This window comes from Oncorhynchus mykiss, chromosome 15, assembly GCF_057628025.1.
Source record: "Oncorhynchus mykiss isolate SJ-2025 chromosome 15, ASM5762802v1, whole genome shotgun sequence".
Classification (NCBI taxonomy): Eukaryota; Metazoa; Chordata; class Actinopteri; order Salmoniformes; family Salmonidae; genus Oncorhynchus; species Oncorhynchus mykiss.
The window spans coordinates 73,515,085-73,532,500 of NC_143036.1; the positions used below are offsets into that span (position 1 = coordinate 73,515,085).

The 17,416-nt window shown below is 44.0% G+C and overlaps 1 protein-coding gene across 16 annotated transcripts in view; it reads right to left on the reverse strand.

The window, feature by feature from the left end:
• Positions 1 to 17,416, reverse strand: part of LOC110500989 (neuronal cell adhesion molecule) — a 135,947-nt gene that overhangs the window by 23,195 nt on the left and 95,336 nt on the right. For 5 of the 16 annotated variants that reach the window (XM_090199174.1, XM_090199173.1, XM_090199170.1 and 2 more), the window contains exons 4-15: positions 16,915 to 16,932; positions 15,540 to 15,645; positions 13,313 to 13,506; positions 12,417 to 12,539; positions 11,335 to 11,505; positions 9,642 to 9,701; positions 4,112 to 4,223; positions 3,446 to 3,630; positions 3,144 to 3,275; positions 2,597 to 2,740; positions 2,284 to 2,395; positions 762 to 928 (exon numbers count right to left, since the gene is read on the reverse strand). In XM_090199174.1, the coding sequence (XP_090055300.1) occupies positions 762 to 928; positions 2,284 to 2,395; positions 2,597 to 2,740; positions 3,144 to 3,275; positions 3,446 to 3,630; positions 4,112 to 4,223; positions 9,642 to 9,701; positions 11,335 to 11,505; positions 12,417 to 12,539; positions 13,313 to 13,506; positions 15,540 to 15,645; positions 16,915 to 16,932 (1,524 nt within the window). The remainder of the gene's footprint in view (positions 1 to 761; positions 929 to 2,283; positions 2,396 to 2,596; positions 2,741 to 3,143; positions 3,276 to 3,445; positions 3,631 to 4,111; positions 4,224 to 9,641; positions 9,702 to 11,334; positions 11,506 to 12,416; positions 12,540 to 13,312; positions 13,507 to 15,539; positions 15,646 to 16,914; positions 16,933 to 17,416) is intronic. The other 11 variants (XM_090199176.1, XM_090199175.1, XM_090199172.1 and 8 more) reach the window with 3 other exon arrangements.

Below are 17,416 nucleotides of genomic sequence, written 5' to 3' on the forward strand. Positions count from 1 at the left end.
ATAACTACATTCATGATGCATTATAAGTGTCCATAACTACATTCATAATGCATTATACATGTCTATAACTACATTCATAATGCATTATAAGTGCCCATAACTGCATTCATAATACATTATACGCTTCGATAACTACATTCATAATGCATTATAACATCTATAACTACATTCATAATGCATTATAACATTTATAACTACATTCATAATGCATTATAACATTTATAACTACATTCATAATGCATTATACGTTTCGATAACTACATTCATAATGCATTATAAGTGCCCATAACTGCATTCATAATGCATTATACGTTTCGATAACTACATTCATAATGCATTATAACATCTATAACTACATTCATAATGCATTATAACATTTATAACTACATTCATAATGCATTATACGTTTCGATAACTACATTCATAATGCATTATAAGTGCCCATAACTACATTCATAATGCATTATATGTGTCTATAAACATATTCGTAAAGCATTATAACATTATAACATAGATCGGGGCGTCAGGTAGCCTAGTGATTAGAGAGTTGGACTAGTAACCGGAAGGTTGCAAGATCGAATCCCCAAGCTGTCGTTTTGCCCTGAACAAGGCAGTTAACCCACTATTCCTAGGCTGTCATTGAAAATAAGAATCTGTTCTTAACTGACTTGCCTTGTTAAATAAAGGTAAAATAAAAATTATAACATCTATAAATACATTCATAAAGCATTATAATCAGGTTATAAGCAGGCTTGTCTGACCTTTGACCTCCAAGTAGACATGGTTCTCCCTGGTTCCCAGGTTGTTGGAGGCTATACAGGTGTACTTGCCACTGTTCAGGGACTGGGCTACGTTGATCTCTAAGGTACCGTTATTATGGATCACATATGGGTCTCTATTCAGGATACTTGTCTGGCTTTCCTTAAACCTGCATAGGAAACACTAGGTCACTGCATTAGAACACTAGATCCCTGTGAGACTTTAGGAATGTAGATATTCATCAGCTCAGTTCTTTATGAGAAGATCGTGTAGAACCGTTTGTGACTGAAGGACTTTACGGGACACTGTGTGATATTCATTAACAGCCCTCTGTTCACAATCACACTAGCCTCAGTGAACTCCATTAGGAAGTGCAGAGGTGTTAACAGAGAGGTGTTAACAGAGAGGTGTTAACAGAGAGGTGTTAACAGAGTGGTGTTAACAGAGTGGTGTTAACAGAGTGGAGTTAACAGAGTGGAGTTAACAGAGTGGAGTTAACAGAGTGGAGTTAACAGAGTGGAGTTAACAGAGAGGTGTTAACAGAGTGGTGTTAACAGAGTGGTGTTAACAGTGTGGTGTTAACAGAGTGGAGTTAACAGAGAGGTGTTAACAGAGAGGTGTTAACAGAGAGGTGTTAACAGTGTGGTGTTAACAGAATGATTTTAATAACAGAGTGGTGTTAACAGAGAGGTGTTAATAACAGAGTGGTGTTAACAGAGTGGTGTTAACAGAGAGGTGTTAACAGAGAGGTGTTAACAGAGAGGTGTTAATAACAGAGTGGTGTTAACAGAGAGGTGTTAACAGAGAGGTGTTAATAACAGAGTGGTGTTAACAGAATGATGTTAATAACAGAGTGGTGTTAACAGAGAGGTGTTAACAGAGTGCCCTTTATAACATCCCTAAGGGGTGTCTCTTGTGAGAAAAGTTTTTGAGATTGTGGAAAAGCTACTGGGCAACCACTAGAGATAGATCGGGAGATAGAGATAGATCTTTATAAACAAGATGGGAGACTGACTGACTGGCTTGTGAGACTAGAGTCTGGCTGGCTGGCTTGTGAGACTAGAGTCTGGCTGGCTGGCTTGTGAGACTAGAGTCTGTCTGGCTGGCTTGTGAGACTAGAATCTAACAGAGTGGCTTTTGAGACTAGAGTCTGACTGGCTGGCTTGTGAGACTAGAGTCTGGCTGGCTGGCTTGTGAAACTAGAGTCTGGCTGGCTGCCTTGTGAGACTAGAGTCTGGCTGACTGGCTTGTGAGACTAGAGTCTGGCTGGCTGGCTTGTGAGACTAGAGTCTGGCTGGCTGGCTTGTGAAACTAGAGTCTGGCTGGCTGCCTTGTGAGACTAGAGTCTGGCTGACTGGCTTGTGAGACTAGAGTCTGGCTGGCTGGCTTGTGAGACTAGAGTCTGGCTGACTGGCTTGTGAGACTATAGTCTGGCTGACTGGCTTGTGAAACTTAAAGTCTGTCTGACTAGCTTGTGAGAGTCTGGCTGACTGGCTTGCAAGACTTAGAGCCAGATGGACTAACCATGTGATGGTTGGTATGGGCGAGCCGAACGAGGCACAGTCCAGGAAGGCAGGATTGTTGGTGATGACCTGGTACACATTGTTGGGGGGAGTCAGCACCCTTGGTGCTTCGGCTGAAAACAGAAACAAATCATATTGATAATGATTACTATACCATAACGTGACATGAGAATGATGCAGAGAACACAAAATTATGTCATTGGCCACAACAATGTTCAAGAGTTGTAAAGCTCAAGAGTTTAGAGTTTTTATTTGTTTATTGACTCAATATTCTGATTCTAAAAGGCAGATTCAATGTGTTTCCAGAGACTCACCAAGCACATTGACAAAAGCATTAGCCAGCAGGTAGCCAAACTCATTGGAGGCGTTGCACTGGTAGACAGCGCTGGAGCCGGTCTGGACGTCGCTCAGAATCACTGTGTCGTCCTCCACCTTCCGACTCGTGTCCTTTGGAGAGTCTATCAAGGGGATCACAGGCTAGATATACAGTATGTCACACATTCAATCCTCTGCTCACTCTTCCTCCTGCACATCTGGATGTTCATAGTTGAGGGGTAACATCGTGTAGATGTGTGCTCTGCCCACATAGGGGATGAATCCTAATTTGATTGGATACTCTACTTGCGCGCAGCACCATATTTTGTGCAAATCCCTCATTGACATCAATGAATGATTTCTGCAATAGTATATGAGCTCTGCTGCTGTTCTACCCAGGTAAGTGAAACACACTGACTATACATCTCTCTGGATAAGAGCGTTTGCTAAATCACTAAAATGTAAATGTGCGCTTCGGTGTGCATTTCTCCAGTTAGGATTCGTTCCATTGAGCCTCAGTCTGGGGTGGAAGTGGACTAGACTCACCTTCGATGGGGACTCCGTTGACGGACCAGGCGATTTGGGGCTTGGGGTCTCCACTGACTCTGCAGGTGAGGATGCCCGTCTCCTTCGGGGCCAGGATCAGGTTCCTGGGGGCACTGATCCAGAACGGAGCCGCTGGGGGGGAAGGGGGGGGGGCGGGGTGAGAGTCAGAGAGAGAGAGAGAGAGAGGGACAGACCTATAGAATACCCCTTTTAAAATCCACAACACTGTAAAGGTACTAGGAGTGTTAGGAACATTTCTCCACATATTCCATCTAGTCCCAACTCTTCTTTGTGTCACAGACCTTTGACGTTGACTTTGATGGTGTGATGGGCGGAGCCTAGGCTGTTCTTGGCCGTGCAGCGGTAGTCCCCGGCGTCCGCCTCCATCACATCTGCGATCTTCAACGTCTTCTGGAAGTTGTGGAAGGACATCCGGCTGCTAGGAAGATCGCCACTCTCCTTATACCAGGACACCTCCGGAGTCGGACTAGCAGAAACAACAACAACTAAATAAATTACTTACCAATATCTGTGTATTGTCCTCTCCCAAAAAGAACAGACAGACAGCTAGTCCAATGTTGTCTAGGTAACCAGCCTGATTTTGCAATAGCAAACATGATGTTGTCTTGACAAGGCAACAAAGTAGTATTGCTGAATGTCACATACAAAGATTAAACAAACCAACCTGCCCTTGTGCAAAAACAGAAGTAAAAACCATTCATGCTGTGTTGTTCATGCAGTGTTGTTCATGTAGTGTTGTTCATGCAGTGTTGTTCATGCAGTGTTGTTCATGCAGTGTTGTTCATGCAGTGTTGTTCATGCTGTGTTGTTCATGCTGTGTTGTTCACGCAGTATTGTTCATGCAGTGTTGTTCATGCAGTGTTGTTCATGCAGTGTTGTTCATGCAGTGTTGTTCATGCAGTGTTGTTCATCCAGCGTTGTTCATGCAGTGTTGTGGGCGTACTTACAGTCCTTCAGCGATACACTCTAGCTCCAGAACCCCTCCCCTCAGGGCCATCTGGGTGCTGCTCCGCCCCAGAGGAGCCATGAAGCTGGGTCGCCGCTCCCCCGATGGACTGTCTGGAGAACAGGACAGGAAACACAATCATCTCAGCACCAGAACCACACGTTCCTATACCCTGTTCACACTACTGAGCCAAGCCGAGCTGAGCCAAGCCGAGCTGAGCCAAGCCGAGCTGAGCCAAGTTAAATAGTACTTCTCTGACCTGGGTGGTGGGTAAATATAGCTGCTGGATTGTGGAAAGGGTATAACTGTCTGTAGCTAGCTGTGACCATTCAGTTCGTAGAGCCAGTAGTCCAGCACCAGCGGCATATAGACTATTATAGGATAGTAGTAATATCCCGTGCTGTTATGGACTGTGGTTGTGGATATATAATGAGTTAACTGTAGCCACGCAGGCCCTACGTTGGCCCTTTCACAGGCTGCTTCCCAAATGGCTCCCTTATCCCCATAGTGCACTATATAGGGCCACTGGTCGGAAGTAGACACACAACACCTGGAGAGACAGGCTGTCCAGTTGTCAATCTGTTGCCATGACAACCAAGGGATCTAGGATTTCTCCCTTAGTATCCTTCCTCGATATAATCATATGACAGATTTTAGCCATAAGCTAGCTACGGCTGCTATGACTCTGACATGTTTAGCCCTAAGCAAGCCCTTACTGAAAGGTCTTGGAAAATCTCTTGTGGGTAAATTTACAATGAGACTAGATTGAGTGAGTAGAGCTGGGGGGAATGTGTTGTACACAACACATTGACGTGAACCGCTGATTGGATGGACAGAACACAGATTGTGTTTAATGATCTTTCCATGCGTGCCTTTTTCAGGGTCAGAGACTTACATTAAAAGAACATGGAAAGATCTAGATGAGAGAGAGAGAAAATACTGTATACGTCTCATGCAAGAGTTTCATCATACTAGTTCTGTATGCTGTGTGCTTCACTTTGGATTTCATCATCTAACTATTGGGTGATGTGTTGAATTTAAACTAGGAGGAGGATCCTTTTTACTATGAATAATGCTAAACTAATGGGAAGCTAATGGTTAATGTTAGTAGATGAATGCCCATTGGTTAACATTAGTAGATGAATGCCCATTGGTTAACATTAGTAGATGAATGCCCATTGGTTAACATTAGTAGATGAATGCCCATTGGTTAACATTAGTAGATGAATGCCCATTGGTTAACATTAGTAGATGAATGCCCATCCAAAGAAAGGAACATTCATTTCAGTAAAGAAAATGGATTTGATTGGTTTCTTTTTCTTGATGGGTTTCCTACAAATGAATTCACCTTTTAGGCATTTGGTTTTCTAAGTAAGAAGGTAAGCTAAGTTAACACAGTACAGGGTAAAGGGGGAGGATTTAGTTATGGAATGTAATTAACGTTGTTTGATGTTATTTTGTTATATTACGCTATCAATGTGAATTTAGTCACACAGGATGAGGTTGGGAGTAGATGATCAGGTCAGGTATAGTCCAGGTAGGTTATACTACAGGTGTTGGAGTCAGGTGGGTCAGGTATAGTCCAGGTAGGTTATACTACAGGTGTTGGAATCAGGTGGGTCAGGTATAGTCCAGGTAGGTTATACTACAGGTGTTGGAGTCAGGTGGGTCAGGTACTGTATAGTCCAGGTAGGTTATACTACAGGTGTTGGAGTCAGGTGGGTCAGGTATATTCCAGGTAGGTTATACTACAGGTGTTGGAGTCAGGTGGGTCAGGTAGGTAATACTACAGGTGTTGAGTCAGGTGGGTCAGGTATATTCCAGGTAGGTTATACTACAGGTGTTGGAGTCAGGTGGGTCAGGTATATTCCAGGTAGGTTATACTACAGGTCTTGGAGTCAGGTGGGTCAGGTACTGTATAGTCCAGGTAGGTTATACTACAGGTGTTGGAGTCAGGTGGGTCAGGTAGGTTATACTACAGGAGTTGGAGTCAGGTGGGTCAGGTATATTCCAGGTAGGTTATACTACAGGTGTTGGAGTCAGGTGGGTCAGGTATATTCCAAGTAGGTTATACTACAGGTGTTGGAGTCAGGTGGGTCAGGTAGGTAATAGTACAGGTGTTGAGTCAGGTGGGTCAGGTATATTCCAGGTAGGTTATACTACAGGTGTTGGAGTCAGGTGGGTCAGGTATATTCCAGGTAGGTTATACTACAGGTGTTGGAGTCAGGTGGGTCAGGTACTGTATAGTCCAGGTAGGTTATACTACAGGTGTTGGAGTCAGGTGGGTCAGGTAGGTTATACTACAGGAGTTGGAGTCAGGTGGGTCAGGTATATTCCAGGTAGGTTATACTACAGGTGTTGGAGTCAGGTGGTTCAGGTATATTCCAAGTAGGTTATACTACAGGTGTTGGAGTCAGGTGGGTCAGGTATATTCCAGGTAGGTTATACTACAGGTGTTGGAGTCAGGTGGATCAGGTATATTCCAGGTAGGTTATACTACAGGTGTTGGAGTCAGGTGGGTCAGGTATATTTCAGGTAGATTATACTACAGGTGTTGGAGTCAGGTGGGTCAGGTATATTCCAGGTAGGTTATACTATAGGTGTTGGAGTCAGGTGGGTCAGGTATATTCCAGGTAGGTTATACTACAGGTGTTGGAGTCAGGTGGGTCAGGTATATTCCAGGTAGGTTATACTACAGGTGTTGGAGTCAGGTGGGTCAGGTATATTCCAGGTAGGTTATACTACAGGTGTTGGAGTCAGGTGGGTCAGGTATATTCCAGGTAGATTATACTACAGGTGTTGGAGTCAGGTGGGTCAGGTATATTCCAGGTAGGTTATACTACAGGTGTTGGAGTCAGGTGGGTCAGGTATATTCCAGGTAGGTTATACTACAGGTGTTGGAGTCAGGTAGGTCAGGTATATTCCAGGTAGGTTATACTACAGGTGTTGGAGTCAGGTGGGTCAGGTATAGTCCAGGTAGGTTATACTACAGGTGTTGGAGTCAGGTGGGTCAGGTATATTCCAGGTAGGTTATACTACAGGTGTTGGAGTCAGGTGGGTCAGGTATATTCCAGGTAGGTTATACTACAGGTGTTGGAGTCAGGTGGGTCAGGTATATTCCAGGTAGGTTATACTACAGGTGTTGGAGTCAGGTGGGTCAGGTATATTCCAGGTAGGTTATACTACAGGTGTTGGAGTCAGGTGGGTCAGGTATATTCCAGGTAGATTATACTACAGGTGTTGGAGTCAGGTGGGTCAGGTATATTCCAGGTAGGTTATACTACAGGTGTTGGAGTCAGGTGGGTCAGGTATATTCCAGGTAGGTTATACTACAGGTGTTGGAGTCAGGTGGGTCAGGTAGGTAATAGTACAGGTGTTGAGTCAGGTGGGTCAGGTATATTCCAGGTAGGTTATACTACAGGTGTTGGAGTCAGGTGGGTCAGGTATATTCCAGGTAGGTTATACTACAGGTGTTGGAGTCAGGTGGGTCAGGTACTGTATAGTCCAGGTAGGTTATACTACAGGTGTTGGAGTCAGGTGGGTCAGGTAGGTTATACTACAGGAGTTGGAGTCAGGTGGGTCAGGTATATTCCAGGTAGGTTATACTACAGGTGTTGGAGTCAGGTGGTTCAGGTATATTCCAAGTAGGTTATACTACAGGTGTTGGAGTCAGGTGGGTCAGGTATATTCCAGGTAGGTTATACTACAGGTGTTGGAGTCAGGTGGATCAGGTATATTCCAGGTAGGTTATACTACAGGTGTTGGAGTCAGGTGGGTCAGGTATATTTCAGGTAGATTATACTACAGGTGTTGGAGTCAGGTGGGTCAGGTATATTCCAGGTAGGTTATACTATAGGTGTTGGAGTCAGGTGGGTCAGGTATATTCCAGGTAGGTTATACTACAGGTGTTGGAGTCAGGTGGGTCAGGTATATTCCAGGTAGGTTATACTACAGGTGTTGGAGTCAGGTGGGTCAGGTATATTCCAGGTAGGTTATACTACAGGTGTTGGAGTCAGGTGGGTCAGGTATATTCCAGGTAGATTATACTACAGGTGTTGGAGTCAGGTGGGTCAGGTATATTCCAGGTAGGTTATACTACAGGTGTTGGAGTCAGGTGGGTCAGGTATATTCCAGGTAGGTTATACTACAGGTGTTGGAGTCAGGTAGGTCAGGTATATTCCAGGTAGGTTATACTACAGGTGTTGGAGTCAGGTGGGTCAGGTATAGTCCAGGTAGGTTATACTACAGGTGTTGGAGTCAGGTGGGTCAGGTATATTCCAGGTAGGTTATACTACAGGTGTTGGAGTCAGGTGGGTCAGGTATATTCCAGGTAGGTTATACTACAGGTGTTGGAGTCAGGTGGGTCAGGTATATTCCAGGTAGGTTATACTACAGGTGTTGGAGTCAGGTGGGTCAGGTATATTCCAGGTAGGTAATACTACAGGTGTTGGAGTCAGGTGGGTCAGGTATATTCCAGGTAGATTATACTACAGGTGTTGGAGTCAGGTGGGTCAGGTATATTCCAGGTAGGTTATACTACAGGTGTTGGAGTCAGGTGGGTCAGGTATATTCCAGGTAGGTTATACTACAGGTGTTGGAGTCAGGTGGGTCAGGTATATTCCAGGTAGGTTATACTACAGGTGTTGGAGTCAGGTGGGTCAGGTATATTCCAGGTAGGTTATACTACAGGTGTTGGAGTCAGGTGGGTCAGGTATAGTCCAGGTAGGTTATACTACAGGTGTTGGAGTCAGGTGGGTCAGGTATATTCCAGGTAGGTTATACTACAGGTTTTGGAGTCAGGTGGGTCAGGTATATTCCAGGTAGGTTATACTACAGGTGTTGGAGTCAGGTGGGTCAGGTATATTCCAGGTAGGTTATACTACAGGTGTTGGAGTCAGGTGGGTCAGGTATATTCCAGGTAGGTTATACTACAGGTGTTGGAGTCAGGTGGTTCAGGTATATTCCAGGTAGGTTATACTACAGGTGTTGGAGTCAGGTGGTTCAGGTATATTCCAGGTAGGTTATACTACAGGTGTTGGAGTCAGGTGGGTCAGGTATATTCCAGGTAGGTTATACTACAGGTGTTGGAGTCAGGTGGGTCAGGTATATTCCAGGTAGGTTATACTACAGGTGTTGGAGTCAGGTGGGTCAGGTATATTCCAGGTAGGTTATACTACAGGTGTTGGAGTCAGGTGGGTCAGGTATATTCCAGGTAGGTTATACTACAGGTGTTGGAGTCAGGTGGGTCAGGTATATTCCAGGTAGGTTATACTACAGGTGTTGGAGTCAGGTGGTTCAGGTATATTCCAGGTAGGTTATACTACAGGTGTTGGAGTCAGGTGGTTCAGGTATATTCCAGGTAGGTTATACTACAGGTGTTGGAGTCAGGTGGGTCAGGTATATTCCAGGTAGGTTATACTACAGGTGTTGGAGTCAGGTGGGTCAGGTATAGTCCAGGTTGGTTAGAATTAAAGGAGGAGTTGGGATGGGGCTGGGTTCACTTTGGGATAAGGGGGTAAACCAGCACTCACCAACAAATAAATTGTTCGTATAATTGTACAAAGCTGCCACAGTTTCATTGATTGCATCCACTGTAAAAATCAATCAGAACATCATGAGCATGCAGTGCTACATAGACATCTACAGGGAACAACCAGGGGGAGATTGTTAGAGTTTCTACATAGACATCTACAGGGAACAACCAGGGGGAGATTCAGTTAGAGGAAGGGATGTCATCAAACAAATATCAACAAACAAATATCAACAAACAAATATCAACAAACAAATATCAACAAACAAATATCATCAAACAAATATCAACAAACAAATATCAACAAACAAATATCAACAAACAAATATCAACAAACAAATATCAACAAACAAATATCTACAAACAAATATCAACAAACAAATATCATCAAACAACAACAACAACAAACAAATATCATCAAACAACAACAACAAACAAATATCATCAAACAACAACAACAACAAACAAATATCATCAAACAACAACAACAACAAACAAATATCAACAAACAAATATCAACAAACAAATATCAACAAACAAATATCAACAAACAAATATCAACAAACAAATATCATCAAACAACAACAACAACAAACAAATATCATCAAACAACAACAACAACAAACAAATATCATCAAACAACAACAACAACAAACAAATATCAACAAACAAATATCAACAAACAAATATCAACAAACAAATATCATCAAACAACAACAACAACAAACAAATATCATCAAACAACAACAACAACAAACAAATATCATCAAACAACAACAACAACAAACAAATATCATCAAACAACAACAACATGAAAGGACAGTTAAAAAATGCATCACACATTTGAATGATGAGTATTATAAAATATAAAATTATCACTATATTCAAATATTGCATAACAAGGCAATGTGAAGATGCACAGAAACATGAAAACATACAATGACAAAATGTCATGGTGTCCAGTAAGACAACTCAGGGAAGGAGGACCCAGGGACAGTCCAAGGCTCCCTTCTCCTTGGCCCTAACCCTTATTTGCAGATCTGAAGGGAATCAATATGTATAAGCAGTGTAGAGGTGGAGCTTACAGATCAGTAAACATCTCAGGTGTAGGAACCCACTGGGACTGGTTAAAAGCCTCTGTGCTGAGTGGGATGGACACTCAGGTGTAGGAACCCACTGGGACTGGTTAAAAGCCTCTGTGCTGAGTGGGATGGACACTCAGGTGTAGGAACCCACTGGGACTGGTTAAAAGCCTCTGTGCTGAGTGGGATGGACACTCAGGTGTAGGAACCCACTGGGACTGGTTAAAAGCCTCTGTGCTGAGTGGGATGGACACTCAGGTGTAGGAACCCACTGGGACTGGTTAAAAGCCTCTGTGCTGAGTGGAATGGACACTCAGGTGTAGGAACCCACTGGGACTGGTTAAAAGCCTCTGTGCTGAGTGGGATGGACACTCAGGTGTAGGAACCCACTGGGACTGGTTAAAAGCCTCTGTGCTGAGTGGGATGGACACTCAGGTGTAGGAATCCACTGGGACTGGTTAAAAGCCTCTGTGCTGAGTGGAATGGACACTCAGGTGTAGGAACCCACTGGGACTGGTTAAAAGCCTCTGTGCTGAGTGGAATGGACACTCAGGTGTAGGAACCCACTGGGACTGGTTAAAAGCCTCTGTGCTGAGTGGAATGGACACTTACTGTCCAGGACTTTGACAGTGATGGGTTGTTTCTGCTGGATGGTCTGTGTGTGAGGGAAGCGGGCGTAACAGATGTAGTCATTCCTGGTGTCGTCCAATAGGACGTTAGAGAAGTACAGGTCGCCGTTTAACGCCTGGGACACACGCGTGTTCTGAGGCAGGCGCTGGAAGTCTGCGAGGGAGGGGGGAAGGAGAGGAAGAGGAAGAGGAGAGATGACGTATCACATAAAATATGTTACACATCAATTAAATTTGTATTTGTTAAATACACATGGTTAGCAGATGTTAATGGTCACATACACATGGTTAGCAGATGTTAATGGTCACATACACATGGTTAGCAGATGTTAATGCGAGTGTAGAGAAATGCTTGTGCTTCTAGTTCCGACAATGCAGTAATAACCAACGACTAATCTAACCTAACAATTCCAAAACTACTACCTTATACACACAAGTGTAAGGGGATAAAGAATATGTACATAAATATATATGAATGAGTGATGGTACAGAACGGCATAGGCAAGATGCAGTAGATGGTATCGAGTACAGTATATACATATGAGATGAGTAATGTAGGGTATGTAAACATTATATTAAGTAGCATTGTTTAAAGTGGCTAGTGATACATGTATTACATAAAGTTGGCAAGATGCAGTAGATGGTGTCGAGTACAGTATATACATATGAGATGAGTAATGTAGGGTATGTAAACATTATATTAAGTAGCATTGTTTAAAGTGGCTAGTGATACATTTGTACATGTATGGCAGCAGCCACTCAATGTTAGTGGTGGCTGTTTAACAGTCTGATGGCCTTGAGATAGAAGCTGTTTTTCAGTCTCTCGGTCCCTGCTTTGATGCACCTGTACTGACCTCGCCTTCTGGATGATAGCGGGGTGAACAGGCAGTGGCTGTATACAATTACACTAAATATGTATGCTTACTGACAACCAAAAACAGCCCCTATATAATCTCAGAACACAGTCCGGCAATATGACTTCTAGAATTGGACTTTACAGCGTACTGTCTGGATGTAAACCAACACACAATGTGTAGAAATGTATGAAACCCCTTGAAGACTTACTGTTGTCCATCCAGAAGATGATGGGAGGGGGCAGGCCTGCAGGCGGTCGACACTGCAGCACCAGAGACACTCCCACCTGTACCATGATTGCCTCTTTCCTCTCCTTCGACCACAAGGGGGACCCTGTGTCACATAAACAGACACCATACAGGCAGCAGTGAGGTAGGGGCCCTGTATAAAATGTACAACAGGGAGGTAGGGGCCCTGTTTAAAGTGTTCAACAGCGAGGTAGGGGCCCTGTTTAAAATGTTCAACAGCGAGGTAGGGGCCCTGTTTAAAATGTTCAACAGGGAGGGAGGGGCCCTGTTTAAAATGTTCAACAGGCAGGGAGGGGCCCTGTTTAAAATGTTCAACAGGGAGGGAGGGGCCCTGTTTAAAATGTTCAACAGGGAGGGAGGGGCCCTGTGTAAAATGTTCAACAGGGAGGGAGGGGCCCTGTGTAAAATGTTCAACAGGGAGGGAGGGGACCTGGTTAAAATGTTCAACAGGGAGGGAGGGGCCCTGTGTAAAATGTTCAACAGGGAGCGAGGGGCCCTGTTTAAAATGTACAACAGGGAGGGAGGGGCCTTGTCTAAAATGTTCAACAGGGAGGGAGGGTCCCTGTTTAAAATGTTCAACAGGGAGTTATGTCTTTAAAATATCAGAATGGTTAACTCTAATCTGTAAAGACATTGAAAAGATCTGCTGATTATAATACTTGTTCAATCCAGACTCATCATCCCTTCAGGGAGAGTTTACAAAGTGGGTAGGTTTGTTATGGCTGGAATCCCAGGGTAAAAGAGTTGTACTAACGTTGGCTAAGGTTAATAACAGTTTCAGTGTAAATACAGGCTCAGGGTAAAGACAGGCTCAGGGTAAAGACAGGCTCAGTAACAGTTGGAAATAACGGTTCTTACTCGACTGTCTGATGAAGATGTTGTTGGAAACAGCGGTCCCATGCTCATTGCGTGCGGTACACTGGTAGATCCCCTCGTAGGCCTCAGCCTTCTCCCCACTGATGTCTATGACCAGCGTCCCTGAGCTCGGCTTCATCAACACCTTAGAGTCCTTCTCCACGTCAAAATGGGTCCCATTCCGTGTCCAGGAAAAGCTGGATGAAACATACCGGGTTAAAGTAGAGTAGAGTAGAGTAGAGTAGAGTAGAGTAGAGTACAGTACAGCACAGTACAGTACAGTACAGTACAGTACAGTACATAATTGACACTTCATGGAATAGGGCTGAATAATGATGACAAGTCATTGGGATTCATGTGACTCATTTGGAAACCTCCTCTTGAGGGTCAGTACTGTATCTAATGGTTTAGAAACCTCCTCTTGAGGGTCAGTACTGTAGGTGGTGTATCTAATGGCTGAGAAACCTCCTCTTGAGGGTCAGTACTGTAGGTGGTGTATCTAATGGCTGAGAAACCTCCTCTTGAGAGTCAGTACTGTATCTAATGGTTTAGAAACCTCCTCTTGAGAGTCAGTACTGTAGGTGGTGTATCTAATGGTTAATAAACCTCCTCTTGACAGTCAGTACTGTAGGTGGTGTATCTAATGGTTTAGAAACCTCCTCTTGAGAGTCAATACTGTAGGTGATGTATCTAATGGTTGAGAAACCTCCTCTTGAGAGTCAGTACTGTAGGTGGTGTATCTAATGGTTAATAAACCCCCTCTTGAGAGTCAGTACTGTAGGTGGTGTATCTAATGGTTTAGAAACCTCCTCTTGAGAGTCAGTACTGTAGGTGGTGTATCTAATGGTTTAGAAACCTCCTCTTGAGAGTCAATACTGTAGGTGGTGTATCTAATGGTTGAGAAACCTCCTCTTGAGAGTCAGTACTGTAGGTGGTGTATAGAAACCTCCTCTTGAGAGTCAATACTGTAGGTGGTGTATCTAATGGTTTAGAAACCTCCTCTTGAGAGTCAGTACTGTAGGTGGTGTATCTAATGGTTGAGAAACCTCCTCTTGAGAGTCAGTACTGTAGGTGGTGTATCTAATGGTTGAGAAACCTCCTCTTGAGGGTCAGTACTGTAGGTGGTGTATAGAAACCTCCTCTTGAGAGTCAGTACTGTAGGTGGTGTATAGAAACCTCCTCTTGAGAGTCAGTACTGTAGGTGGTGTATAGAAACCTCCTCTTGAGAGTCAGTACTGTAGGTGGTGTATCTAATGGTTGAGAAACCTCCTCTTGAGAGTCAGTACTGTAGGTGGTGTATCTAATGGTTGAGAAACCTCCTCTTGAGAGTCAGTACTGTAGGTGGTGTATCTAATGGTTAATAAACCTCATATTGAGGGTCAGTACTGTAGGTGGTGTATCTAATGGTTAAGAAACCTCTTGAGAGTCAATACTGTAGGTGATGTATCTAATGGTTGAGAAACCTCCTCTTGAGAGTCAGTACTGTAGGTGGTGTATCTAATGGTTTAGAAACCTCCTCTTGAGAGTCAGTACTGTAGGTGGTGTATCTAATGGTTGAGAAACCTCCTCTTGAGAGTCAGTACTGTAGGTGGTGTATCTAATGGTTAATAAACCTCCTCTTGAGAGTCAGTACTGTATCTAATGGTTGAGAAACCTCCTCTTGAGAGTCAGTACTGTAGGTGGTGTATCTAATGGTTAATAAACCTCCTCTTGAGAGTCAGTACTGTATCTAATGGTTAGAAACCTCCTCTTGAGGGTCAGTACTGTAGGTGGTGTATCTAACGGTTTAGAAACCTCCTCTTGACAGTCAGTACTGTAGGTGGTGTATCTAATGGTTTAGACACCTCCTCTTGAGGGTCAGTACTGTAGGTGGTGTATCTAACGGTTTAGAAACCTCCTCTTGAGGGTCAGTACTGTAGGTGGTGTATCTAATGGTTTAGAAACCTCCTCTGGAGAGTCAGTACTGTAGGTGGTGTATCTAACGGTGTATCTGTAACCTTAAAGGGTTCTTCAAAGGGTTCTCCTATGGGAACAGCCAAATAACCCTTTTTGATTCAAGATACCACCTTCTTTTTCTAAGAGTGTAGAGACTCTCAAGAGGGAGTTTCTACTTCAATGTAGGCAGTTAGGTGCAGTCAGGTGTTACAGTCAAACGTTACTAAAGCGACGGACAATGGGTCTCTATAGTAATGGTCTCCATGGGGATTTATTCACACAGCATTCCACTCACCTGGGATGCGGCTTCCCTTTGGCCTCACAGTAGATGAGGATGTTCTCCCGAGGGTCGATGATGAAATCCTTAGGGGATTGGTGGGTTATAGTGGGAGGCTGTGGTACTGGAGGAGAGGGGTAAGAGGGGTGTTAAACAGAGGCACATCTACACACACTTTGCTCCACAATGTGCACACACACCCAGTGAGAGAGAGAGACACACACACAGTGAGAGAGAGACACAAACACTCACAAACACACACACATATGCACACACACACTCACTCACATGCACCCAGTGAGAGAGAGAGACACATACACACACACACAAACACAAACAAACACACACACACACACACACACAGTGAGAGAGAGACACACACATGCACCCAGTGAGAGAGAGACACACACACACACACACCCAGTGAGAGAAAGACACACACTCACTCAGAGAGAGAAAGAGACACACACATGCACCCAGTGAGAGAGAGAGACACACACACACACACACACACACACACACACACACACACACACACACACACACACACATACACATACACAGTGAGAGAGAGACACACACATGCACCCAGTGAGAGAGAGAGACACACACACGCACCCAGTGAGAGAGACACACACACTCACAAACACACACACACACACACATATGCACACACACTCTCACTTAGAGAGAGAAGCAGACGCAACCCGTTAGCAAAACATTAGCAACACGTCAGCAACACGTCAGCAACACGTCAGCAACACGTTAGCAACACGTTAGCAACACGTCAGCAACACGTCAGCAACACGTCACCAACACGTCAGCAACGCGTCAGCAACACGTCAGCAACACGTTAGCAACACGTCAGCAACATGTTAGCAACACGTCAGCAACACGTTAGCAACACGTTAGGAACACGTTAGCAAAACGTTAGCAACACGTCAGCATCACGTTAGCAACACGTTAGCAAAACGTCAGCAACACGTCAGCAACACGTCAGCAACACGTTAGCCAGCATTAGATCATATGGGAGGAAAAGTAAAGAGCATGCACTCAGCAGGATAAGATGCAGCAGACACTTCCTGTATTGCTCAACCACAACACATTGTCTAGTGGACCACTAGACAGCTAGACAACATGCTACATGTACATCATCACTTCATCTTATTATTCCTATAGACCATCATTGTATTCCCATTCAATGAAATGGTTCAAACGTCAATAACAAACATGAAATCACAAACCTCAATAAACAGCTTGTTTGTAAACACAGGGGCCAAAATAGCTACATGCAAATTTAAGCGCCGTCACTCCAATCCACACAACAGTAAGATCTCCACGCTCCATCACTCCACAGCACATCTCACAGCAGAGTCCTGGACCCATCACTTACATCCTTCCAGAACCTTAGCTTTTTGTCCCCCATGAACGGCCATAAAAACGTTGAGGAAGGTGAGGAAAGCTAAGTATTAGTCAACAGGCAGATAAAGATAATGTGGGTAGTGGCTAAGTCCCAAATGACAGCCTATTCCCTATACACTGTAGTGCACCACTTTTGACCAGGGTGCATAGGGCTCTGGTCAGAAGTAGTGCACTATAAAGGGAATAGGGTGCCATTTGGAATGCAAACAACGTGGCAAGACAATACTAGAAGATTCCTCTCCACTGTGGTTGAACTAAATCATCATGTGAGATCTTTCCCAACATGCACATCATGTCACCATGCAGTGTTGTTGAGATGCAAGTCACTGGAAGGAAGCTACTGTATTTATGGTTCATTGACTGGATGCTTTCAAACCATCTATATACTAACTTGTAACCTGTAATGTCATGAAATCTGAAAACATATAACTCCAGTAACTAAATAATACAGTACCCATTCAATACTGTGATCT